Source organism: Rhipicephalus sanguineus, chromosome 2, assembly GCF_013339695.2.
Source record: "Rhipicephalus sanguineus isolate Rsan-2018 chromosome 2, BIME_Rsan_1.4, whole genome shotgun sequence".
Taxonomy (NCBI): Eukaryota; Metazoa; Arthropoda; class Arachnida; order Ixodida; family Ixodidae; genus Rhipicephalus; species Rhipicephalus sanguineus.
The window spans coordinates 101,997,737-102,018,517 of NC_051177.1; the positions used below are offsets into that span (position 1 = coordinate 101,997,737).

At 46.3% G+C, this 20,781-nt stretch overlaps 1 protein-coding gene across 10 annotated transcripts in view; it reads left to right on the top strand.

Moving 5' to 3' along the window:
* LOC119383475 (transcription intermediary factor 1-alpha) overlaps positions 1–20,781 on the top strand; it is a 172,997-nt gene that overhangs the window by 111,078 nt on the left and 41,138 nt on the right. For 3 of the 10 annotated variants that reach the window (XM_049412533.1, XM_049412535.1, XM_049412539.1), the window contains 5 exons: positions 2,534–2,857; positions 5,456–5,796; positions 9,125–9,388; positions 13,313–13,589; positions 15,377–15,448. In XM_049412533.1, the coding sequence (XP_049268490.1) occupies positions 2,534–2,857; positions 5,456–5,796; positions 9,125–9,388; positions 13,313–13,589; positions 15,377–15,448 (1,278 nt within the window). The remainder of the gene's footprint in view (positions 1–2,533; positions 2,858–5,455; positions 5,797–9,124; positions 9,389–13,312; positions 13,590–15,376; positions 15,449–20,781) is intronic. The other 7 variants (XM_049412534.1, XM_049412537.1, XM_049412541.1 and 4 more) reach the window with 4 other exon arrangements.

Genomic DNA, 20,781 nt, shown 5'->3' on the forward strand with positions numbered 1-20,781 from the left:
ATGTAGTATCTAATGCGACGACATGCTGTGCTGCATGTGACTGAAATAAGGTGCAATACATGCATCTGCCTATTGTTACGTTAATGCTTTTTTTTGCAGCTCGCTATTGCTTTTTTATTGAAGGAAAAGTGTGTAAGACTTGTTAAATAAATCAACACTCTGTTTATCCACTTAGACACACATAATTATCTTTATGCCAGTTGTGTGGTATTGAGCCATTAGTAAGCTAGCTGTCCTGCAAAAGTGTTTTTTCAACTCATGTTCCTTCTCTGAAGAATATGTTCATACCGCCTTCATGGCCATCTCTGAAGGAAATTACGAGTTGGAACTGTTGTACTCAGCAGATTATTTTTTGTGGCAATGAGGGGAATGAGGGCAATGAGTGACTACAGCTCGCAATGCCCTGGCTGCGGGGGAACGTGCGATTTGGAGCACATGCTTTGGCGGTGCCCCTCGTTACGTGGGGATAAGGGCCTCACAGAGCACAAATGGAGCTCGGCCCTCAAGAGCTCGGAATATCAGCATCAACTTTGGGCTGTCCAGAGAGCCTGCGATGCGGCGATTAGGCTAGGTCTAACTGTCCCCACGTGGGAGCAGCCCGCGGTGTCATCCTAAGGGTTGGCACTTCTCCGGATCTTTAAATAAAGTTCTCCGTACCGTACCATATGAGGGGAAAGCTGCTAGGGCAAGAAGATGTGTGCATAATTTGCTGCATCAGATATGCTGGGGTCATTAGGTAGAGCTTGTTATTTCTTGGAACAGATGTCAGAGTCGCCGAAAGCAGAAAAATAAGTTCATAATAATAAAGTTGTCTTTTTTGTTCCTCAGCATAACCTTGTAACGACCAAACAGAGTTCCACATCAGGAGCTATTAAAAGATTGCGTTTTCTTTAATTATTGTTTACAGAGTGCATTTGCACAAGAAAAAAGAAAAAGTGAAGTGTGATGAGTAGCATGCTTGATATTAAACTTATGAAAAAATTAGTAACTTGTTTGCTGAACTATCTACAATTAAATACTCTCTCCAGCTTACAAGCAGCATTGTTACTTTACAAACTGTTATCATCAGCCACTTTTTTCAGGAGTGCGTTCACTTGTGTGTGCTTTGCCACAAAATATTGCCTGCAAGTCTTGCGGTTCCTTGTTCCCTCATCATTGACTAATCCGCACCCGTCACGGCAGCTCAGCAGCTAAGGTGTCACACTGCTAAGCTTGAGGATGTAGGTTAGATTCCCGGTCACGGTGGTGGCATTTCGAAAGGGCAGAGTGCAAAAGACATCCTAGCAGCTTTTTAAGGCAGCTGATTGGACAATATTTTGTGAATTTCCCACTGAATTTGGCAATGTTGGAAAAGCTGTTTTTTTAAGGAGGTGTTACACTGCGAAAATTTCATTTTTTTTTCTCACTTTAAATGATTTTTTATTTTATTTTATTTTATTGTGGCAGCTTTTGCAAATTTAAACATGCTAATGCTGATCAGAGCAGGTCCCTTTGTTTAAACATAAATGCTAGCCACCTAGAGGATATTAGAAGGCGTATTGTCATTTCAAAGCAGTGTTAGAAACCAGCCATTAAAAATTTCCCTATATTTGTTTGCGGGTTGCATTAGTGAATGTAATATTCCTTTGTGGGGTGTAGCGTGTAGATACTTTTCCCTAAATGTGTACATCCACGTCTGTAAAGCAGTCAGCATCTTGCCTTTCACTAATTATTTGTGGCCAATTCAAGTAAATAATAAGTAATTAAACAGTGCATTCAACAGTAAAGAAAAGTAGCTGCCCAGGTTAGCTAAACTGATAACAGCTTGCATACAGCCAAGTCTTACACCATGCGCTCGTTTTCTTTCTTTCTTTTCTTGACATGAGAGGCCTTTAACCATTCCCGGGGACATTCAGTTCCTTGACGCATTTTGCCTCTTTGTGAATGCCACTGGCCCCTTTGACTGACTTCTCAATGATTACATAATTACTGACACAATGACATGACGTCCATGACACCTGCTTCACAAACGCCATGCAGTTCTATTTTGTTGAATGCGTCAAGCAAGTTAGATGACATGCAGACAAGGAGCACAAGACATTGCTTTCATTGCACTTCTTGCAAGCTGTCTTTTCAATTCAAATGTTTTGTTTGAAAAAACCCACACCGGAGCTGGCACAGAGCGCTGTAGACTTGCTGCATAGAAGGAGAGCAGTGGCTTTGATGCAGGGCTTTGGTGCACTTGCATCACCACAATGTTATCAAGGCTTGGCGTGTGGAGCTACAAATGTGTAGAGATAACAGGGTGCATGGTAGAGCATGAATATCTTAGTACCTCCAAGATCTCACATGCTTAATGGCATATCTGCCTGTTTACTCCTTGTAGCGCAAGTTTGTAGATTGAAATTGTGGCCTGGATTGCGATGTGCTTAGAATCCGAGTCAGTGCAGCACGCATTGTTGTTAACTTGGATTAGTAACCCCGTGCATGCTGTCAGGGCGGTGTACAGGTCGGGTGGCGGCAACGCTCTTTGCATCCACCCTCTTCAATGCAGTTCTCTCCGCAGCAGCGGCAGGGACCTATGGGTGCAGTGCATGGGATACCTCCTGGCGTGCGCCCGCCTCCCTATCCCGGCCCCAACCCGTATGCGGTGCCGGGAGGGGGCTACCCGGGGGCTCCTCCCCCACAGCTGCGTCATCTGCTGAACCAGGGCCCCATGAACCAGAAGGGAGGTGCCAGCATGGCTGCCCTCAGCCACATGGCTCGTATGGGGCCCTCAGCGGCAGGTGGAACGTACACCCTGCAGAAGAGCCCTCATCCACCACCTCAACATCCCAGTCAGGCGATGCGCCCACAGCCAGGCGTGCGGCAGCAGCATGTAAGCCACCTACTTTCAACTGTTCGTTACTCTCGAGCTTCTCAAATACAGTAGGGAAATTTGAATGTACAGTACCCGGTCATCTCTAGGTCAGTGCCACAGAGCCGAGCTTGCAGTAGACATCATTGTGGACCTCCTTCAGCTTGCACTTTCTCATTTTCCCATTCAAGTCGGTATTGGTTTGTCGTGCTAACCATAGGCCAAGCAAGGAAATATAGATGTGCCGAGCTCTAGAGGCCACTTCAAATGTCTGTTGACACAGCTCAGCCATTTTAGTGGCTTGGCACCGTGTCAAAAAAATTGTTACAGCAGCACTGCCTTCTCAGCTGTAGCTGTAGGCTTATTAACTGTGCCACACATCTCAGTACTGCAATATCTCTGTAGCGTCATCATTGCCTTTCATCATCATCATCATTTTCCAGTCGCCACGCCTCTCGCGCTGCTTATGCCTAGAGCTCGAGGTGTGAGCCAATGTAAAACGCGCTCACGCTTCTGGCAGCCTGGGCGCCTGCAGCCACTGCCGCTTCGTTTAGCCTTGTGATAAAGTGGCGAGACAACGGCACAGCCACGTCGGCCGCCTTCACGTTGTGTTATGTCTCTCGCTACATTGGTGACCCTGACAACGCGCCCTTCAACAAGCGGCCGCTGCCATGCTTCCGCGACTCCGCCCACCAGCGCAGCCGTTCCACCCGGTCTACCCCCGAGCGTGGTTCATGCAGCTTGATGCCATTCTCGTGCTGAATGGCGTCACCACACAAGCGCTGATGCACGCCATCCTGCTGCAAACCCTCCCAGTTGAGCTGCGTCGTTTGCTGCCATGTACTTCCAGCCCGCAGCCATACGACGACCTCTGCGCTCTGGTGCTGGCATGCTACAGGGAAACCTACGGCCCACTTCCGGCGAGCCGCGAGTTCCAGGCTTCCCCTCCATTGCCGTGAGCAGTACCAACTGGCCCGTGGCCCTCCCTTGCCCAAGACCTAACTCCCCCAGCTACGCACACCTTCTTCGACCTCACGTCCGGCCACCAGTGCATCAATTCCCATGCCCGACCACCTGCCTGACGAAGTATGGGATGTTCTTGCTGCCATCAACTAGTCCACTGGGAGGTCCGTTTATTTTAAACCCTCGACCCATGGTCCTTCAGGTGTGCTGGCCATCTGCATGTGTTCCTCGGCCTCCACGGCCCACTGCACCTCTCACATGTCAGGCTCCACAATGGCTACCTCTCCGCACGCCCTGAAGTCTGCCACGGCTACGGACATCGCCTCGCCCGCTGCTAGCCCCCCAATCACGGAGGCATCACCGTCGACGGTGTTGAACCAACCTGATTTTTTATCAACCTCGACACTTTGCGCATCTTGCCAGCAGCGACCACTATTGTCCTCAAGTCTACCACAGCACAAGTTCTAGCGCATAACCAACCACGGCCGAATGTGCGGGATGCTGCGACGAAGACAGAAACTCCCAAGGCTTGCACTCCTAGTTCGCCTCTGGTAGAGCAGACCATCTATGCCCTACCAGCCACGGAGGCAGAAAACCAGCCTGCCGCCTTGCATACATGCTCTGCTGAACCAGCTACGGAAGGTTTTTCCGCCACTACAGTTAACGTGCCTTTTCATCCATCTGTAGTGGCCAGTGTGGTTCCTGCGGTTCCCAACTTCCGTCATCACGAAATGACGCTTAAGGCGAATGCGATGGCTCACGACAACTGTGCTGCCAAAGACCCAACGCCGGATCACACGTCGCACGACATCGACTCTATCTCGAATACCTTGCCGCCTACGCCTCACACGTCATCCAGTGCCGTGGTAAGCCATAAGTCATCGCCAACCAAAAATAGCTTGTCACCACACCAAAACTCCACGCGCCACCTCTATCTACAGGGAACGACTCGCGGCTCGTCTGCACTCTGCACGGCAGGCTATGCAGCAGCTGTGGCCGGTAATGTCTCGCTGCAAAAGCCGGTACCAGCACCGGCAACACGCCACCTGTGTCCACCGACCACACCGGCGACGTTCCCACCGCCAGCAACATCAATGTACCTCTAGACCCATTGGCCTGGCCGTACTACACCCATGATACGCACGATCTCTCAAACACCAGTGCCCGAATGTGCGCGTGAACCAACCGCACCTCAACAGCCTGTGTGTGTGCAAGTTTCATTGTGCCGCACTGTGTAAGTTCTCAGCCCACTATCGATTTTCACCTTGTCGGTTGCACTTGCTACCGGAGTAATCTGTAGCATCATCATCATCATCATTTGCCAGTCACCGTGCTGCACTTCTAGAGCTCAAGGCGCGAGCCAGAGTAGAATGCGATCACGCTCCTGTCGGTCTGGATGCCTGCAGCCGCCGCCGCTCTGCTTAGCCTTGTAATAAAGTGGTGAGACAATGGTACAGCCACGTCGGCTGCCTTGATATCGTATCATGTCTCTCGCTATATCTCTGAACACATACGTCTAGCTTTTAGTTGTATTGAACTTTCTCTCTCTCTCTTAGTCTCTTGCTCCCTCCTTTTATTGTTGTATCCAAGTGTATAGAGCAGACTGCTGCGCCCCCTTCATCTCCTCACCCGTCATTGCACGTCCTTTTCATGCAGGGCATGCCGTCACACCAGGCGCTTGCTGCCCAGCAGGCAGCCATGATGAGGCAGCAGCAGCTGCATCACATGCAACAGCAACAGCAGCATCACCAACAGCAACAGCAGCATCACCAGCAGCAGCAGCAGCAACATCACCAGCAACAGCAGCACCATCAGCAGCAGCAACAGCAGCAGCAACATCACCAGCAACAGCAGCACCATCAGCAGCAGCAGCAACAACAGCAACAGCAACAGCAACAGCAGCAGCAGCAGCAACAACAGATGCCGACCTCTGCCAGTGTTCCTATCACTCTTAACTCGAGCATTACCATATCCCCCGTGACTACCGATAAGTCGAGGTGAGCATTTGAACTCTTACATTAATACAAATACTTCTTGTTTCTTTCACAGTGACTGGGTTTCACTGGCAGGGGTGAGACAGCTGTGCATATTGCACATTTTTGATACAGTTCCGTTTTCCTTCGCCTAGCTGCTTTAAAAGCATGAAAATTGCAAAAATTGCGCTGAACTGCTCCAAAACAGCCTCGAAAGCCAGAATTCGATGCCCACGTCAGCTTTGGTGGGAAAAAAGGCTGAGTTGACAATATGATTTTCCAAGTTGCGCCTATAGCAGCACCTGGGATACCAAGAAAATGAGACGTTTGCAAAACGCATAGACACGCCCAGCCGTGTTTCTATGCACCTTTCCAATGAGGGCTCTCATGATGCCGCCATAACCTCCTCTGGGTTGTAAATACGCGTGGCGCCCCAGAAATGTTCTGCTGTGCCCTGAGCGTGCTGCTGCTTCTCGCTAGGCTGTGTCTTCTGGCGCTATCAAGTGGCATGTGTGGCGGGAATGGCTCTCAGGTTCTTCGTTGTGCGTAGCGTGTTCCTCTGGTCGCAATGGTTTTCGCGTTGACCCTGCTGCGTGTGGTCACCTACACGTGCGTTTGCTGTGGAAGTGTTTGTACCGTTACGACCCACACCGTGCACGGGAGAGGCATCACGGTTGTATCATCAAGTTCAACGCGGTGACAACTACCGTATAAACGCGTGTAAGGGCCGCACCCCGTTTTTTTGAAGTGCATATTCCAAAAAAAAAAATCCGCGTAAGGGCCGCACCCACACTTTCCTCAACCAATACGTATTCAAAATGCGCGCGCGCGTAAGCTTCTAGGCGTAGTCGGTAGATGGCGCAAGGAAACGCAACCGTCATCATCGTCACCAGAGTATGTATATATATATTTTCGATTTTATTCGTGTTAAGATGTTCGTGAAGTGGGCTAAAAATTTTAATTTTTTTTATTAGTATTCATAGACTCGCCAACTAAAGGTTAAAGCAGGATTTTATCTTTAGCTTCTCACATCTCTATACCAACGCGCTATCGGCGCTATTCATATCGGCATTAGCATCACCAACTTTGGCATGGAATTCGCGGCGTTGTTCGGTTTGTGCAGTTCAGCTAAGTTCAGCCAGCCATTTGCTGTAGTTTTCTGCACTGTTCGATGACCTTCGTGCTAGCTTGTTTTCTACACGGCGTTCACGTTTTGGCAAGATGGGCAAGTACCTGAATAGCTACACTGCTGGCTATAAGTTGAAGGTGATCGAGTATGCTCTCGAGCATGGGAAACGTGCCGCCGGCAGAAAATTCGACGTTGACGAGAAGTGTGTTCGATGTTGGTGTGCTCAAAAAGAAGCCTTGCGAAACACCAATAGCACTAAGCGCGCTTTCCGAGGAGAGCAGTGCAAGTTTCCCGATTTGGAAGAAGACTTGCTCCGCTATGTGACTGAAGTGCGGAATGATGGTCTTGCACTCACAACGGACATGCTGCGTGTGAAGGGACTAGCCTTGGCGACTGTACTTGGGTGGATCCTATCTGCGTGGAGCTCGGTGTCGACGGACATTGTGTCCCGAAGTTTTAAAGTCGCCGGGATATCTAACAGCTTGGATGGCACGGAAGATGACTACTTGTGGGGTGACGGCGCTTCGCAGCACACCATCTCATCTCGGACTCCAAGTCTGAGGACTCGCCGAGTGACGACGATTGAGCACGTATGTCGCAAGAAAGGTCGTATACTGCAATAAACGCTTTTCGTTCGCTAACTGATGCGTTTTTACTTAAAAGAAAAAAATGTCGCGTGTATGGGCCGCACCCTGAAAATTGGCCCTCATTTCTTGAAAAAAAAGTGCGGCCCTTACGCGCGTTTATACAGTAGCTTCTTGCATGTGGCGTGTCTCCGCGATGCTCTGGTGGTTTTTCGTGCCGAAGCCGACAGCGGACTGATGCGAAGTGCCTTTGTGTCGTTCCCCAATACAATGGCGCTATGCTCGCAGTACCGTACGCAATAGTCAGTGCGAGATAGCTTTAATAGCTTTATGAGATAGTCAGTGCGGTGAGGTATGTTGGCGCCCGCGCTGCGCTCTCGAAGGCGGTCACTCACGAGGGGGCAGCGAACGGCGGTAGCGCGCCTTTGTTCTCGCCTGTTCAAAGCGTGCAGTAGGTTTGACGCTACGCCAACCACGCGGCCGAGCTGAAGGCGCTTATTGTGGTGTCCTCGTTACAAACACTGACCTACAGGAATCTCTGGAGAAGCTTAAAGAGCTAAATAAGCAGATCTACAATAAAGTCAGTTTCACCGCAAGTGAAGCAATGAATGTGATAGCATCAAATTGTAATATTATATACGAAGTAAGGATGGCAGCCAACTAACACTTATGGATCCGATCTCGCGTCACTACAAAACGCTGGTGTAAGAGAATACGGTTGCTCAAAGGAGAGAAGCGTTGAACTAACAGCACTTCAAAGGGTACGCGAGCTGTCTGTGGTGCCAGCCGAGATAGCGCATGCGCCAGCGATTGCGACTTAAAGTCAAAGTCCACAGTTGCTGCTCTCTGCATGAGTAGCAATCAACGGCAGGCCTGGCATGCAGTGTTATGTTATTGCATGCGCCCTCCGTGCAATGGGGATCGGTCGGCTCTTTTCATCTCTGCCTCAGCCACGTTTGTCGCTTGTGCTTGTGCGCTTTTACTCAAGGGTAAAACATATGGTGATTTAAAGAGGTAGTATAGTTCATACCTGGCGATACTTTCTGCAAAGGCTGCTTCAGTGTTGCATCTATCCTAGGCCAATTTAAATATGTACTTGTCCCTCCAAGTTGCTACAAATCTGTTTTTCAAGCTCCTGAGATGACATAAAAAATTTTGCTAACTGCTCCAAATCGGGGTTCTTCTGCCCAAAAACTGCTCCCAAATCAATTTCAGCTGTCTCACCCCTGCACTGACTCAAACTCGTACACTTATCACTCTGTGCATGCAACAACACCTTCATCTATCGTAATCTTCTGGAATGTTTTCACTGATTCTAATCAAATCGCATGCACAGTGTGAATACAGTTGAACCCCTTTATAAGAGATGTGAACTGAGGAGCCGTTTTTGTCCCTTATATCAGGTGTTTCTTATAAGCAGAATACCACGTTCTCATTTTCTGATGAACCCCTATTTTGATGTAGACACGTTAGCGTCTCTTGTACCCAATTGTCTCTTACATCAATGTCTCTTGTAAAGGGGTTCGACTGTAGTGGAGTACCAGGGGCAGAGCCAGGATTTTGTTTCGGGGGGACGTCCCGCTTTCTAGACTAGCTCCGACCCTCGGCAACATTGCTTCTTCGTCACGCTCCCGTACAGGCCAGCGCCCGTGAGTGGTCTACCCAGGCCACCGCCGCTGGCACCCGGCGTACAAATCATACCACAGCCTGCCCCCAAGGTGATCATGTTGGACACGGCAGCCGCTCGAGCAGCGGCCCTCCAGCAACAGCAGATGCGCAGAGCGTCAAGCTCGCGGGACGGCACGCCTCCCTCCACGAGCCGTCTTCCGTCGCACCTGGTGGCAGGCAGCACGAGCTCGGGGTCTGGTTCGCCACGCCTGCCTGAAACCAGCGTTCTCGAACGGTAAGTGCTTGCTGATATGGCACGTTAGAGATGCGCTTTCGAGTGAAGGTGTCGTCAGGTTGCGCTTGTTTAGGTTTAGCTCGAAGTTAGCGAACTCAACGGCGACAGTTATTTACAGCAGCTTGAGCGGTCTGTTATAGCAGTGTGATGCCGAGGATTCCTGAACAGGTACACATTGCACAATCTTTTGGTAGTGGCCTTGTGCTCTGCCATAATTTAACAGGAAGCGGGCGAAAAAAGTCGTGTCAAGTGAACAGTAGGTAGCAAAATTCCCACATAGTTGTATATATTAATGAACAACTGCGGCATCCTGGTAAAATTCCAGTATTGGGCCACAAAGTGCGGAGTTTCTTAAAAAATTGTATTTTACAACACTTTATTCTATATTCTCAACAATACTGATGAAACTTGCTGAGTTTATGTGTACTATTCGTGCACTGATTTGAAATATGCAATTATTTTTCCAGCACAATATGCAGTTTTTAAATATCAAACATTTCATGCGCCTTTTTGGGAGCAAGATTTTTTCCAAACAGGGAGGGTTACAAAGTAAATCAGCATATCACAATAATCTGGAGCGAGAGCTGTATGCAGAACAATAATGGATATTTTAAACCCCTTTGAACAAAAGTTATGTTATGTTGAACATTCGTGAGTGAGTCTATGACTGTCAAGCTGGGGATTTCACTCGCGAACGTTCAACATACCACAACTTTAACTCGCGCAAAACTCGCGCCTTGGCATTAGATCGGAATTTTCTGTATCTTTCGTGCAGGTTGTATGCGAAAAAAAATGGTACTTTTAAGCCATTTCTGCTTCTAAAAAAGACTTTTAATGGTAAAAATATTGGAGAAATGTGGGGGAGGAAGCAAAGCTACATGTTGAGGGAAAGCATGTTGAGATAAAATTATCTGTATAACAAAATGACCTTGCCACATGCATGTGTTGCTTTGTTTTTTTGTTCTTTTTCTTTCTTTTTCCCTGCTCAATTGTGTAGTCTTGTTAACCATAGTGATGGGAGCCCTTCTTGATGTGACGTTATGAAGTACACTTCTGCTTTGCTAACATTTCACTCACTTGAGTGTTCTTCTTATTCATATAAAAGGAAATGTGATCTCCTCACTAAAAATTCTATGACAGTCAGGCTCCTGTCGTTTTCGCACATGAACTCTACGTCGAGGTGGAAATACCTTCCCGCAGCTAAAATGATGTTGATGCAACTGATTAACAAAAACTCGTTAATTAACTTTTTAATTATTGACTTGAGGGCAGGTGTTTATATTACAATGTTGTAGTGCATGCCAATTTATGGCATACTTATTTTTTATAAATCACAAAAGTTGCACGTTTTTCGAGATATTCGTCACCACATTTGAAGGGCGAAATCGAAACTGATCGCGCCCGTTGTGCACAAAGCGCGGCGGAACACCTGCTTGACACATGGCAGGGAAGTGATGAAATTTGAATGAAGGCGCACCGAAGCAGAATCTGATCAGAAAAATCGGCAAGCATTCTGAAATACACTAGTAGGCAGCTTAATGTTTGCGTGCGATGGGTGGCACTTATCTGTTTCTTCTTTAAACTATAAAGAGGTGCGAAAAACTATTACGCCTGTTTGCAAGAAGAAGCGCTGCAGTGGCCGCCCCTGAGTTTTATGCTTCCCAGACAAAGGAAACATTGATATTGCGCTCTTCTTGTGCACAGTTCGAAAGAAACAGATAAGCACCAAACACTACGTGCAAAGGTAAGGCGATGCGCGGGCACAAGTGAGATGACTTGCAGCTTTTCATGAAAACATACGGCCGTGGCGCTCTGTCATTCAAACTTTGTCACTCCCATGTGACGGGTAGTTCCAACCTGACGTAGCAGAATGGTCGCGCTTCGTGCGCGATCAGTTTCGATTTCGGCCATGAAATTCGATGACGAATATCTCGAACTACGTGCAAATTTTGTGATTTCTAATACATAGGTATGCCATAAATTGGCACGCGCTACAACTTTGTAATATAAACACCTGCCCTCAGGTCAATTAGTCGCAACAGTGTCATTTTAATTGCGGCAAAGTATTTCCCCCTCGACGTGGAGTTCATGCGCAAAAGCGACAGGAGCCTTACTGTCATAGGATTTTTATAAAAAATCTGTATCGTCTAAAAAAAAAAACACCCTGTATATAGTCAATGCTCTCTTAGTTTGACCAACACTAACATCATCATTAAAAATGAAAATACCTTAGAAGCAACTTTTTCAGGCAGAACCTAACACTTCTACAGGTTTCTTCAAATTTTTTACACTCTAACCTGTAACAGCGCTTACCTGCGGTCAAGGCAATGCCCGTGTTACCTGGTTAAAGCTACGAGAGAAGGGGAATTTATCAAGGGCTCGTTATTTGTTAAACGCAACCTGAATGAAAACCAACCGACAATTAAGCCAAGGAAGGTGTAGGAGATGTTATTTGTAGTCCTCTAACTGTATTGTTGTAATTATGATAAAATTTGAAGAAATTAAATGGACTAAAAGACAACTTGCTGCCGGTAGGGACTGAACCTACAACCTTCAGATAACTGATCAGATGCCCTACCGCTGTAGCTCAATAGGTAGAGCATTGGACGCTTTAAGAATGGTTAGTACAGTGAAAGCTCATTAATTCGGATTTCACGGAACCGGAAAATATTTCTGAATTAACCGAATGCCAAATTACCAAAAGTATCGAGAAAACAATAAACAAGTATCTGTTGCATCAATGCAGTTTCATTTTCTTGATGAACCCGTCAATACAATACTTCTTTTGCATAAGAGCAGTGTAAAATCCTCGACTTTCGTCAGTCGCGGCTACGTTCACAATGTGACAGCGGCTCATGCAGAGACGTGCTCTTAACCCATCTCTTATTACGCACCACCACGACCAACACCATCACCCGCCCGTGACGATAATCTGGCCAGCAACTGATTGTTTGACCATCGCAATGCAGCAGGCGAGTTTTATGCCAGCGTGCAAACCACACCCGAAGCTCTTCATCTTAAACCGCTTCCACCATATTTGAGTTTTGTGACACTGCACACACATTGCCCAAAATCAAAATGAAGCTGCTGAGTGCCGCATCTGCTGTGGACGAAGTAGTGGTCACTAAAGACAAGATCGTAGCGTCCACACAGTTGGGAAGGCATGCGCACAGCCTATGTCCAGAGCCATGTTTAGCTGCTGCTAAGCCTGGCTCGTTAATGCATAATCATGGATGTCGACTGTACACTTGCAAAGGCACGTGGTTAAAATGAAACTACTGCTGGTTGCAGCGTTGACCCCATTCACTATCGACTTGATAACAGATAGCGTGCGTGCCATTTGCGTGTGAAATTGGAAACCAAATAAATTTGCTGCAGCCGCTGAAGCCTTCGTGGCCAGCAACGGGATTGTGGTAAGATTGCGGATGGTGACCATGCCTTTCTAAAAGCCTGCGGCCATTTCACTTGTTTGTGAACGCAGTTTTTGGTACTTTGCGTTGTACATTTGCGACGCTTCGTGCTTTGCTCACACTGAGGCTCGTCAATATTAACTGGGTTGTGACGAAATATGACCAAATTAATGATAGTTTGATGCCATTAAACAATACATATGCTCGCTGGGACCAGAGAACTGAATTCGTATGCATTATCCGACTGTACAAAGCAATGGGGGCCGAATTAACGAGCTTTTACTGTAGACTGCGCTGCTGTTGGGACACAAGTAAAATACAACTCGCAAAGCTTAATAACACCGTCCTGCCTCTGCCTTTGCTCACGACCTTTTGATTAACGGGTGAGGTGGCCTGCTTGAGAAAAAAGGCTTCTTTTGGGCATTTCCTTTTCTTTCTACCTCCTTTTGGCTAACCTTTTCCTCACCGACGTGCTACCATGCTGCCCTGCTGCCTTCCCATTCCCCTTTGTTAGAGTCCTCCTAGGAGCTGTCGGGGATGCGTCTGATTTGTCTGGCAGGAACAGTGCCATCACCATCACGCCTGTGGGGGCAGCGCCCTCTTCCACTTCGTCCTCCTCGTCGTCACGCACTGCGTCCCCATCGGTGTCCGTGGTGCGCATCAAGGAGGAGCCAAAGTCGCCTGAGCAGCAGCTGCCCTCGTGCAGCGGTGACGCGGGTCCGTCATCAAACACGCTGCGCAGCTCAGCATCGCCAGCCGAGACAGCCGCGGGGCTCGCCTCTAGGTCTCTGGTGAGTGGCATTGCTTCGCGGCTGCCTGGGTTGTTCGTCATTACTCATCGTTCTGCGTTTCTTTTATTGTTTGCGTAACATTGCAGGCTGCACCCGTCACCGTGGTCTAGTGGTCAATGTGCTCGACCGCTGACCCGAAGGTCACGAGATCGAATTTGCTGACCGGACGGTCGCAACAGCCGCGTTTTCAACGGAGGCAAAAATGCTTGACGCCCATGTACTCAGATTTAGATGCACGTTAAAGAACCTCAGGTGGTCTAAATTTCCGGAGCCCTCCACTGTAGTGTCCCTCATAATGATATCGTGGTTTTGGGACATTAAACCCCAGCAATTATTATGAAATTGTAGTCTGCATTTGAAGAGTATGCGCAGAGGAAGAAGTGAACGCAAGAAAGGAAACTTGCATGTTGTGCCAAACATTGTGTGTTTGCTTTGAAATTGAAAGTGTAATCGGTGTGCGGATGTATGTGGCTCGATCAAAACATGTTTGAAATCGATCCTTAGACAGGCGGTAACAATCACAAAATCGGTCAGAATCGAGAAGAAGAAATGGGCATGGGTTGGGCATGTAGCGCGAAGGCAAGATAACCGCTGGTCGTTAAGCGCAACAGAAAGGATTCCAAGAAAAGGCAAGCTTGGTGGGGGAGGCAGAAAGTTGATGATGGGCAGATGAGATTGAGATGTTTGCAGGGATAACGTGGCCACAGCAAGTGCAGGACAGGGTTAATTGACAAACAGGGGAGAGGCCTCTGCCGTGGAGTGGGTGTAGTTAGACTGCTGATGAACTATCGCAAGGCATTTTCACTGCCAATGCAGCATGTCATTCATCTCTGCAGCTTGTTCTTTTTGACATCTCTCTCTCTCTCTAGGTCTGCAGTTCATGCATATGCACAACCTGTCTGCGGTTTACATGTACACGAGAATGGGCTAAAAGCAGAGCTTTGTTTTATAAGAATTAAACCATTCTTGATCTGCTATTGCTCATTCTGTGCCTGTTCAAGAACATTGTTTTGTCATTTAAGGCAGCTCTTTGAAATTGGTGTGGAGCATGGTTTGTTTTCTCTTTCTCTGTTATTATTATTCCTGACCTTTTTAATCACCATTGCTCTGCAAAACGGCCAGCAAAACAAGCATAACAAGTAGTATTCCCGGTGCGTTCCCGGTGGAGGCGCAATGTCGCCAGATAACAGAGGGTGCTGGCATAGCGCCTGCTAAAGGCGGCTCTGGGGAGTGCTTACGTCACGGAGCCTTGAGAGGCGAGCGGTTTGAATCGAGTTAACAGTATGCGGACCACTAGAGCACGATTTTCTTTCAAACTAAGCATTTCCTAGGCACGAAACAAGCACTACGAGGTTTCTGGAATGGTATTTCAAAAGTCCACGCCCAGTTGCATTTTGCCTTTAGTGTCCCTTTAACAAGCGTAAATTGTTTGAATGAGCATTGAGCAAAAACTTCCAATGCATTTGTAGCATATGTTGAGCACGCATTGTGTAGGCATTTAGATATACCTTATTGCATTGTGTGTGTTGAGGCAAGCCCTGCCAATTCACTACTTTGGACAGTAGAATATGCATTACCTTCAATATCTGGAAGCTTTCTGTTTGAATTATCTGTAATTCACTCTCATGGTTTCTTCATCAGTATGCTGTTGTGCTACTGAAAAGTAAGGGAAATGCTATCTGCTGGCAAGTCTTTCCTTGTTATTCGTGTGCTCTTTCTCCTTTTTTCAGACATAGTCTAAACTTTATTAGCTCTCTCTCATATCGCCTTGTACTTTTTGGTTGCAGAATGACTTTGCAAATCGGTCTATAGGAAACCTACTTCAGTCTACTGGCTCGAAGGACACAAGTCAGGAGAAGGTGTGTTGCTCTTCTTCAGGTTCTGCTTGACGTAGTGTCATGACTTCACAAGCGGACCGACAGATGAACAGAGTTACAAAAACGAATTGATAGGCATTACAGCGACTCTTTGTAGGACTAGGCCTACTGATTGTTCTCAGCCATTGCAGTCTGTCTTCACTAGCGATGTTGTCCTAAACCTATGCGACGGTTTTGCAATAAATATCAATTGCACGTAGATATTTAATGCGTAATATGTGTTATCTTTGAGTATTTTAGAACGTATTGTACTCATGGATTGAAACGGGCCCATTTAGGGCTAAGTAACGCACATACTTTTGTTACCACCGTCTACAGTTTGGGCCATATCGGTGTAATTTCGACTCAGACACGTAGATGAGAGCCAATATTATCTTTAAAGACCAGATTCGTCGTGACATGTGGGTATCTGGAGCACTTGCATATACCAATCGTTATATTTTAAAAACTGATGTCGCGTTTGAATCCGTGAGTATTGTACAGGGGCTGCATCAAATTCCGAAAACTAAATCTTTATAAATCATGGTGACGATGTGGGCAATCGAATCTCCAGATCGGTAGCTTCATGATGCAGGGTAATTTCCATAGCTTTGTAGATAATTAAGAAAATTTTCTTAGTGAACTTTTTAATTATTGATTTCTCTTTCTCTCTCTTAATGGCTGAAGCAAATGATTAGTTTGGAGCCTATGGTCAAAATGATCTAGCTGAGCTCAATGAAAGCTCTTGTAGGAGCTATGCGAACAGATAGCTTTTGTTCGAAAGCCCTCTGAAAGCAAAAGTGACACCTTCTTGACATTGGTATCACTTTTACTGGGCCAAATTCTAACATTTAGTGAGCAGGGAAATGGTCGGAGCGGTTGTAAACTTACCGACACACTTAACAGTGAAGTCCGACATTACTTCACACATGGAAGATAACAAAATAGTAAAGGATGCATAGCTGCTCTTGCCAGCCGGTATATCAGTATTGAGAAAATTGCTTCAGTGCTCACTGGTCTAAACATGCATCCTAAAAATGACACGCATTCTGCGCGGATAGTGTGGCCAGTGCATTTTAACTTGCCCTCTTCTCGTCAGGCTGTGAAGTGTTTGAGTTGGCATGCTCTTTGTGTCTAGGAAACATTGCAGTGAGGAGTCTAGCAGTTTCATCTTAGTTGACCACGTACCAACTTTCCAAGCATTTAACCTTGCTGCATGAGTGAACAAATAATTACCTTTGTATGTGCTATATCGCTGTGTTTGCCTAAAAGAGGGTGTTGACAAGTGTTTCTTTAACTCTTTGAGGTGCTTTGTACAGAATTGTGCATACAACTTGTTTTTGCTACTTGTGTACCAACGTTTCAAGCACTTAGCCTTGATGTATGAGTGAACAAATAGTGAGCTTCGTATGTGCTGTATTGCTGTGTTTGCCTAAAAGCTTGAGGCTGTTGACAAATGTTTCTTTAACCCTTTGAGGTGCTTTATACACATGTGTACAACTTGTTTTTGCTAGTTGTGTCACCTAGGAGCTAAGAAAGGGAAAGATGTATTGATGTTTGGATGAATTGAACCTCCTGCTTAATAAATGTGTCTGCATTTAACTTAGTTTTGCAGCGTACTGTCGCATATGATCACTTTACTGAAAGCGCTACCATGCTCGATGAGATGTTCGACATGCGGTTTTCTGCGAGCCATGTCAGAACTATAATTTTTCTTTCCTCGAAATGAATATAATCCAAAACAAGATTGCGCTACATTTCTAGCCTGAGATTCGAACTGTTTATGCAAAAACCGAACATAAATGACAAATAGATATATTTAGCGGCAGTTTATTTATGATTAATTACTATAAAACACATGAATCAATATATTATGAGATCATTTTTTCTGCAATAGAATATCAAGTACCTTGAAATTGTGTAAATTTGATGCATTCACAGTTGACACATTCATAGACAGTTCTTCATAGGTCATACCTGAAAGGGTTAAGCCTAGGGATGGGTAAATATTCGGACTTGTCGAATATTCGGTAGAATAGTTCTCTATACGTTATTCGCTTCATTTCAAATTCAGGTATCCAATATTCTCGAATTATTCGGGGTTCCCGAATAGGCCGCCAAAAGCCACAGATAGCTGGCGCAAGCACAAATCTCGGAGGCTCTGCTGTAGACGTCATGGCGACCGTACATGCATAGATCTCGGAAGCTATAGACCTTTGCATCGGGCGAGGATCGGTCTGGCAACCAGCGCTTTCGTTCTTTCTGGCATGTGCGCGACGGTGTGGAGTGTGCGGGCTAGTGCTAAGATAAGTGGTGTCGGCAAACAATCTTTGCATGTGTTAGGTCAACCTGCGGATTTTTTTTTTTTTTTATTGCAATGTCAGGCAGCGAAAGGTCAACATGAAACCACTTTGCCGTTTTTGGTTTTTCTAGCAACTGCAGAAAAAGGAAACTGCTGTGTGAATAAGTATGTGATGTGCATCACCAAACGCGGAGTGTTTGCGGCTGCGGAGTCTTCAAGGTACATCGTTTGTGTTACGTTACAGGTTCTAAATCGGCAAGTGCCGCAATATATCCAGAATGCCCACAGTTCCATGCAGTCAAATGACAATCGGATGTGGCCAGATTGGCGAACAAACATAAGCAGTCAAGTACGGCCCTGACCAGTACAGTGCAAAACATCTAAGCACCACTCGTGAACTAACAGTCCTGAGTAGCCACCTCTGTTGTTTTCGCTTCCTTTTATTATTATATTTTAATGTGATGTGTTTGGTCTAACAATTAGCCTGGTAGCTCAACTCAACACAGTGATCGCTGCAGTTGATGTAGCATTATTAGCACGGACAAGAAATGCCTTATTTCGCAGCAGGGTAACCAGCATCATACATTTAATTTGTGCTCTGCACTGGCCTTGTAAAACTCAAACATTCAATGAACACTACATGAAAGGGACGTGGGGAGATCCTTGTTGTGAGGGGACAACTTCCGCAAGACAGTGGGGTGTATCGTAGACGATATGCGATATGAAAGCCGAACCGTAAAAAAAGGGGGTGGGGGTTGTCGGTTTGTCGCTTCGTGTGTAAAACATTTTCTTACTACTTCAGGAACACAATTTTTTACGTAGTCGAGAACGGTGTCCGACAAGTTGCACAATGATATACAATGTAGTTAATTTTCTTCTAAGCAACGAGAAAAAAAAACGTTACGCTTGTCGAGCGTTTCTTGAACGGCTAATTTTGCAGCTTAGCTTTGCGAACGACAGCGAGAATTTCACAATGGCAGTACATCTAGTAGACGAAGTTATTAAAAAAAATAAACACGAACCACCTCCGATGCTGATCATAGGCTCTAAGTCCGGGCGTGCTTCATGCCTCACCGGCAGAAGAAACTCTCTAAACATCCTCACCTTATCGCCGCCGAAGGCCACTCAAATATCGTCACTCTCGGAGAAAGAAACAGCATGTCAACACCAGCATCGTTTTTATGTACCAGCACCTGCCTGTAAACAGCTGCAATTTTGTCCACACCTGATGGCAATAAACGAGCGAGTAATAAATGGTCACCTAATAGTTGAGAAACAATATAGACAACAGTTTGTGAGCAACAAAAAGATGCCATCCTCGCCACAAAATCGAAACTGCGCTCACACATGGCCACATGTACGAGTGGTAGTCGGTGCGACAGCATAAGCAAACCACGAACAAAAAAAGATATGTACTAAAAGATTACAGTCCAAGAAAAAAAATTCATTGTATTCCCGAAGCGTGCCAGCACTTGCTTGCCCAGCTAGAACGAGTAAAAATATTTGTGCGTTTTTCCAACACTAGTGTCGACATCGACCACTTTTCAGGACGTCTCACAGACTTATTTCCTACCTAGATGACTGCATCTATAGAGAAACTCTATGACTGCATCACTTGATACGATATTCAGCACGCCCAACAAAAAAGACAGACTGCCAGTGGGTCGCCAAACCAGAAGCGCCCACACACAAAAAAAAATAATAAAAGAAATCTTTTGCATTATAGAGCCGAAAATACGTCATCACTGCCATCTTCACGGAAGCCGTCAGCCAGTCTAGCACTGTTGTGTCGAACCCGCATCGGTGTAGACGTCATTTTTTTTCTTCCTTTGTTGTTTCTCTGATGTTCAGTTGTGCTAGATTGTACTAGAACAGGGGAGTGCTTGGAACGAGCTTCGAAAAGTTAAGCTCAAACAGGGTCGATCTGCTTGTGGTGCTGCGATCGGTAGTCTGCGATGTGTCGTCGTTTAAGAGTTGTGCGTGTCTCCGCCAAAGTGGTGCATAGGTAGAATGCCTGCTTGTCACTCAAAAGGCCCGGGTTCTAATCACAGCTGTAGATGGTGGGTTTTTATTCTGAGTGTCACCTTTTATAGCTGTATTGATCTTCCTTTGTTTCTTAAAACTAGCTTCAGTTGCTACGTGTTGCTTCAAAAAGTAACGCAAAATGTGAAGTAAAATAGAGGAAATTTGACAGTGAGCTTAGTTATTTGCAGCGCCACGACTCGGAGTTCAACAAAAACGTAAAGTATGGCCTCCGAAATTTTTGCGAATACGATACTCGAAACGGCGTAAAAAATGGGTCGAGAAAAATCAGTTGTCGGTCCCTTTAAACGACGACATATTGCAGACTACCGAACGCAGCGCCACAAGCGGATTGACCCTGTTTGGGCTTCACTTTCTGTACATTGGTGCTGTGGCTGTTCAGAGCACTCCCCTGTTCTAGTTGACTCTAGTCGCGCTTATGCATGTGCTTGCAACAGCTGTGACCACACATGACGATAGTGCCGACCGCGCCCGCGGCTTGGCGGCACGCGTACACGAATGTGCCTGCTGAAGGCGAAGCGCAGTTCGAGAGCTGTGAAGTTTTGAAGACACCTACTAGCATTATGACGACGCTTATCAACGGCTTGAAAAGACATCCGGCAAGTTCAAGGAATACACTCAGCCGCATCAGCTGTACAATGTGCTGAAGAAGAAAGGTGATTGAAACAGGTTGTCATGGCAGCCTACCGTGACCAGCTTGTTTAAGCCAATATTTCAGTTCTCATCGACAAAAGTATGGGAGATGACAAAGAAGATCGGAGCATTCATTGCCTGCGGCCTACAGCCATACAGCGCAGTCGAAGAAAAATGCTTCATTGAGATCATCCACCGTGTGATACCAGAGTACAGCGTTCCATCGCAGAACACCTTTTCACGAACGATAAGCTTGTGCACGACCAAAAAATAAAAAGAACTGCGGAAGCGCATTAGGAATATATTTCCCAACGGTGTATTTGGATAACAATGGTAGCGCAAAGAAAACCAGGACGCA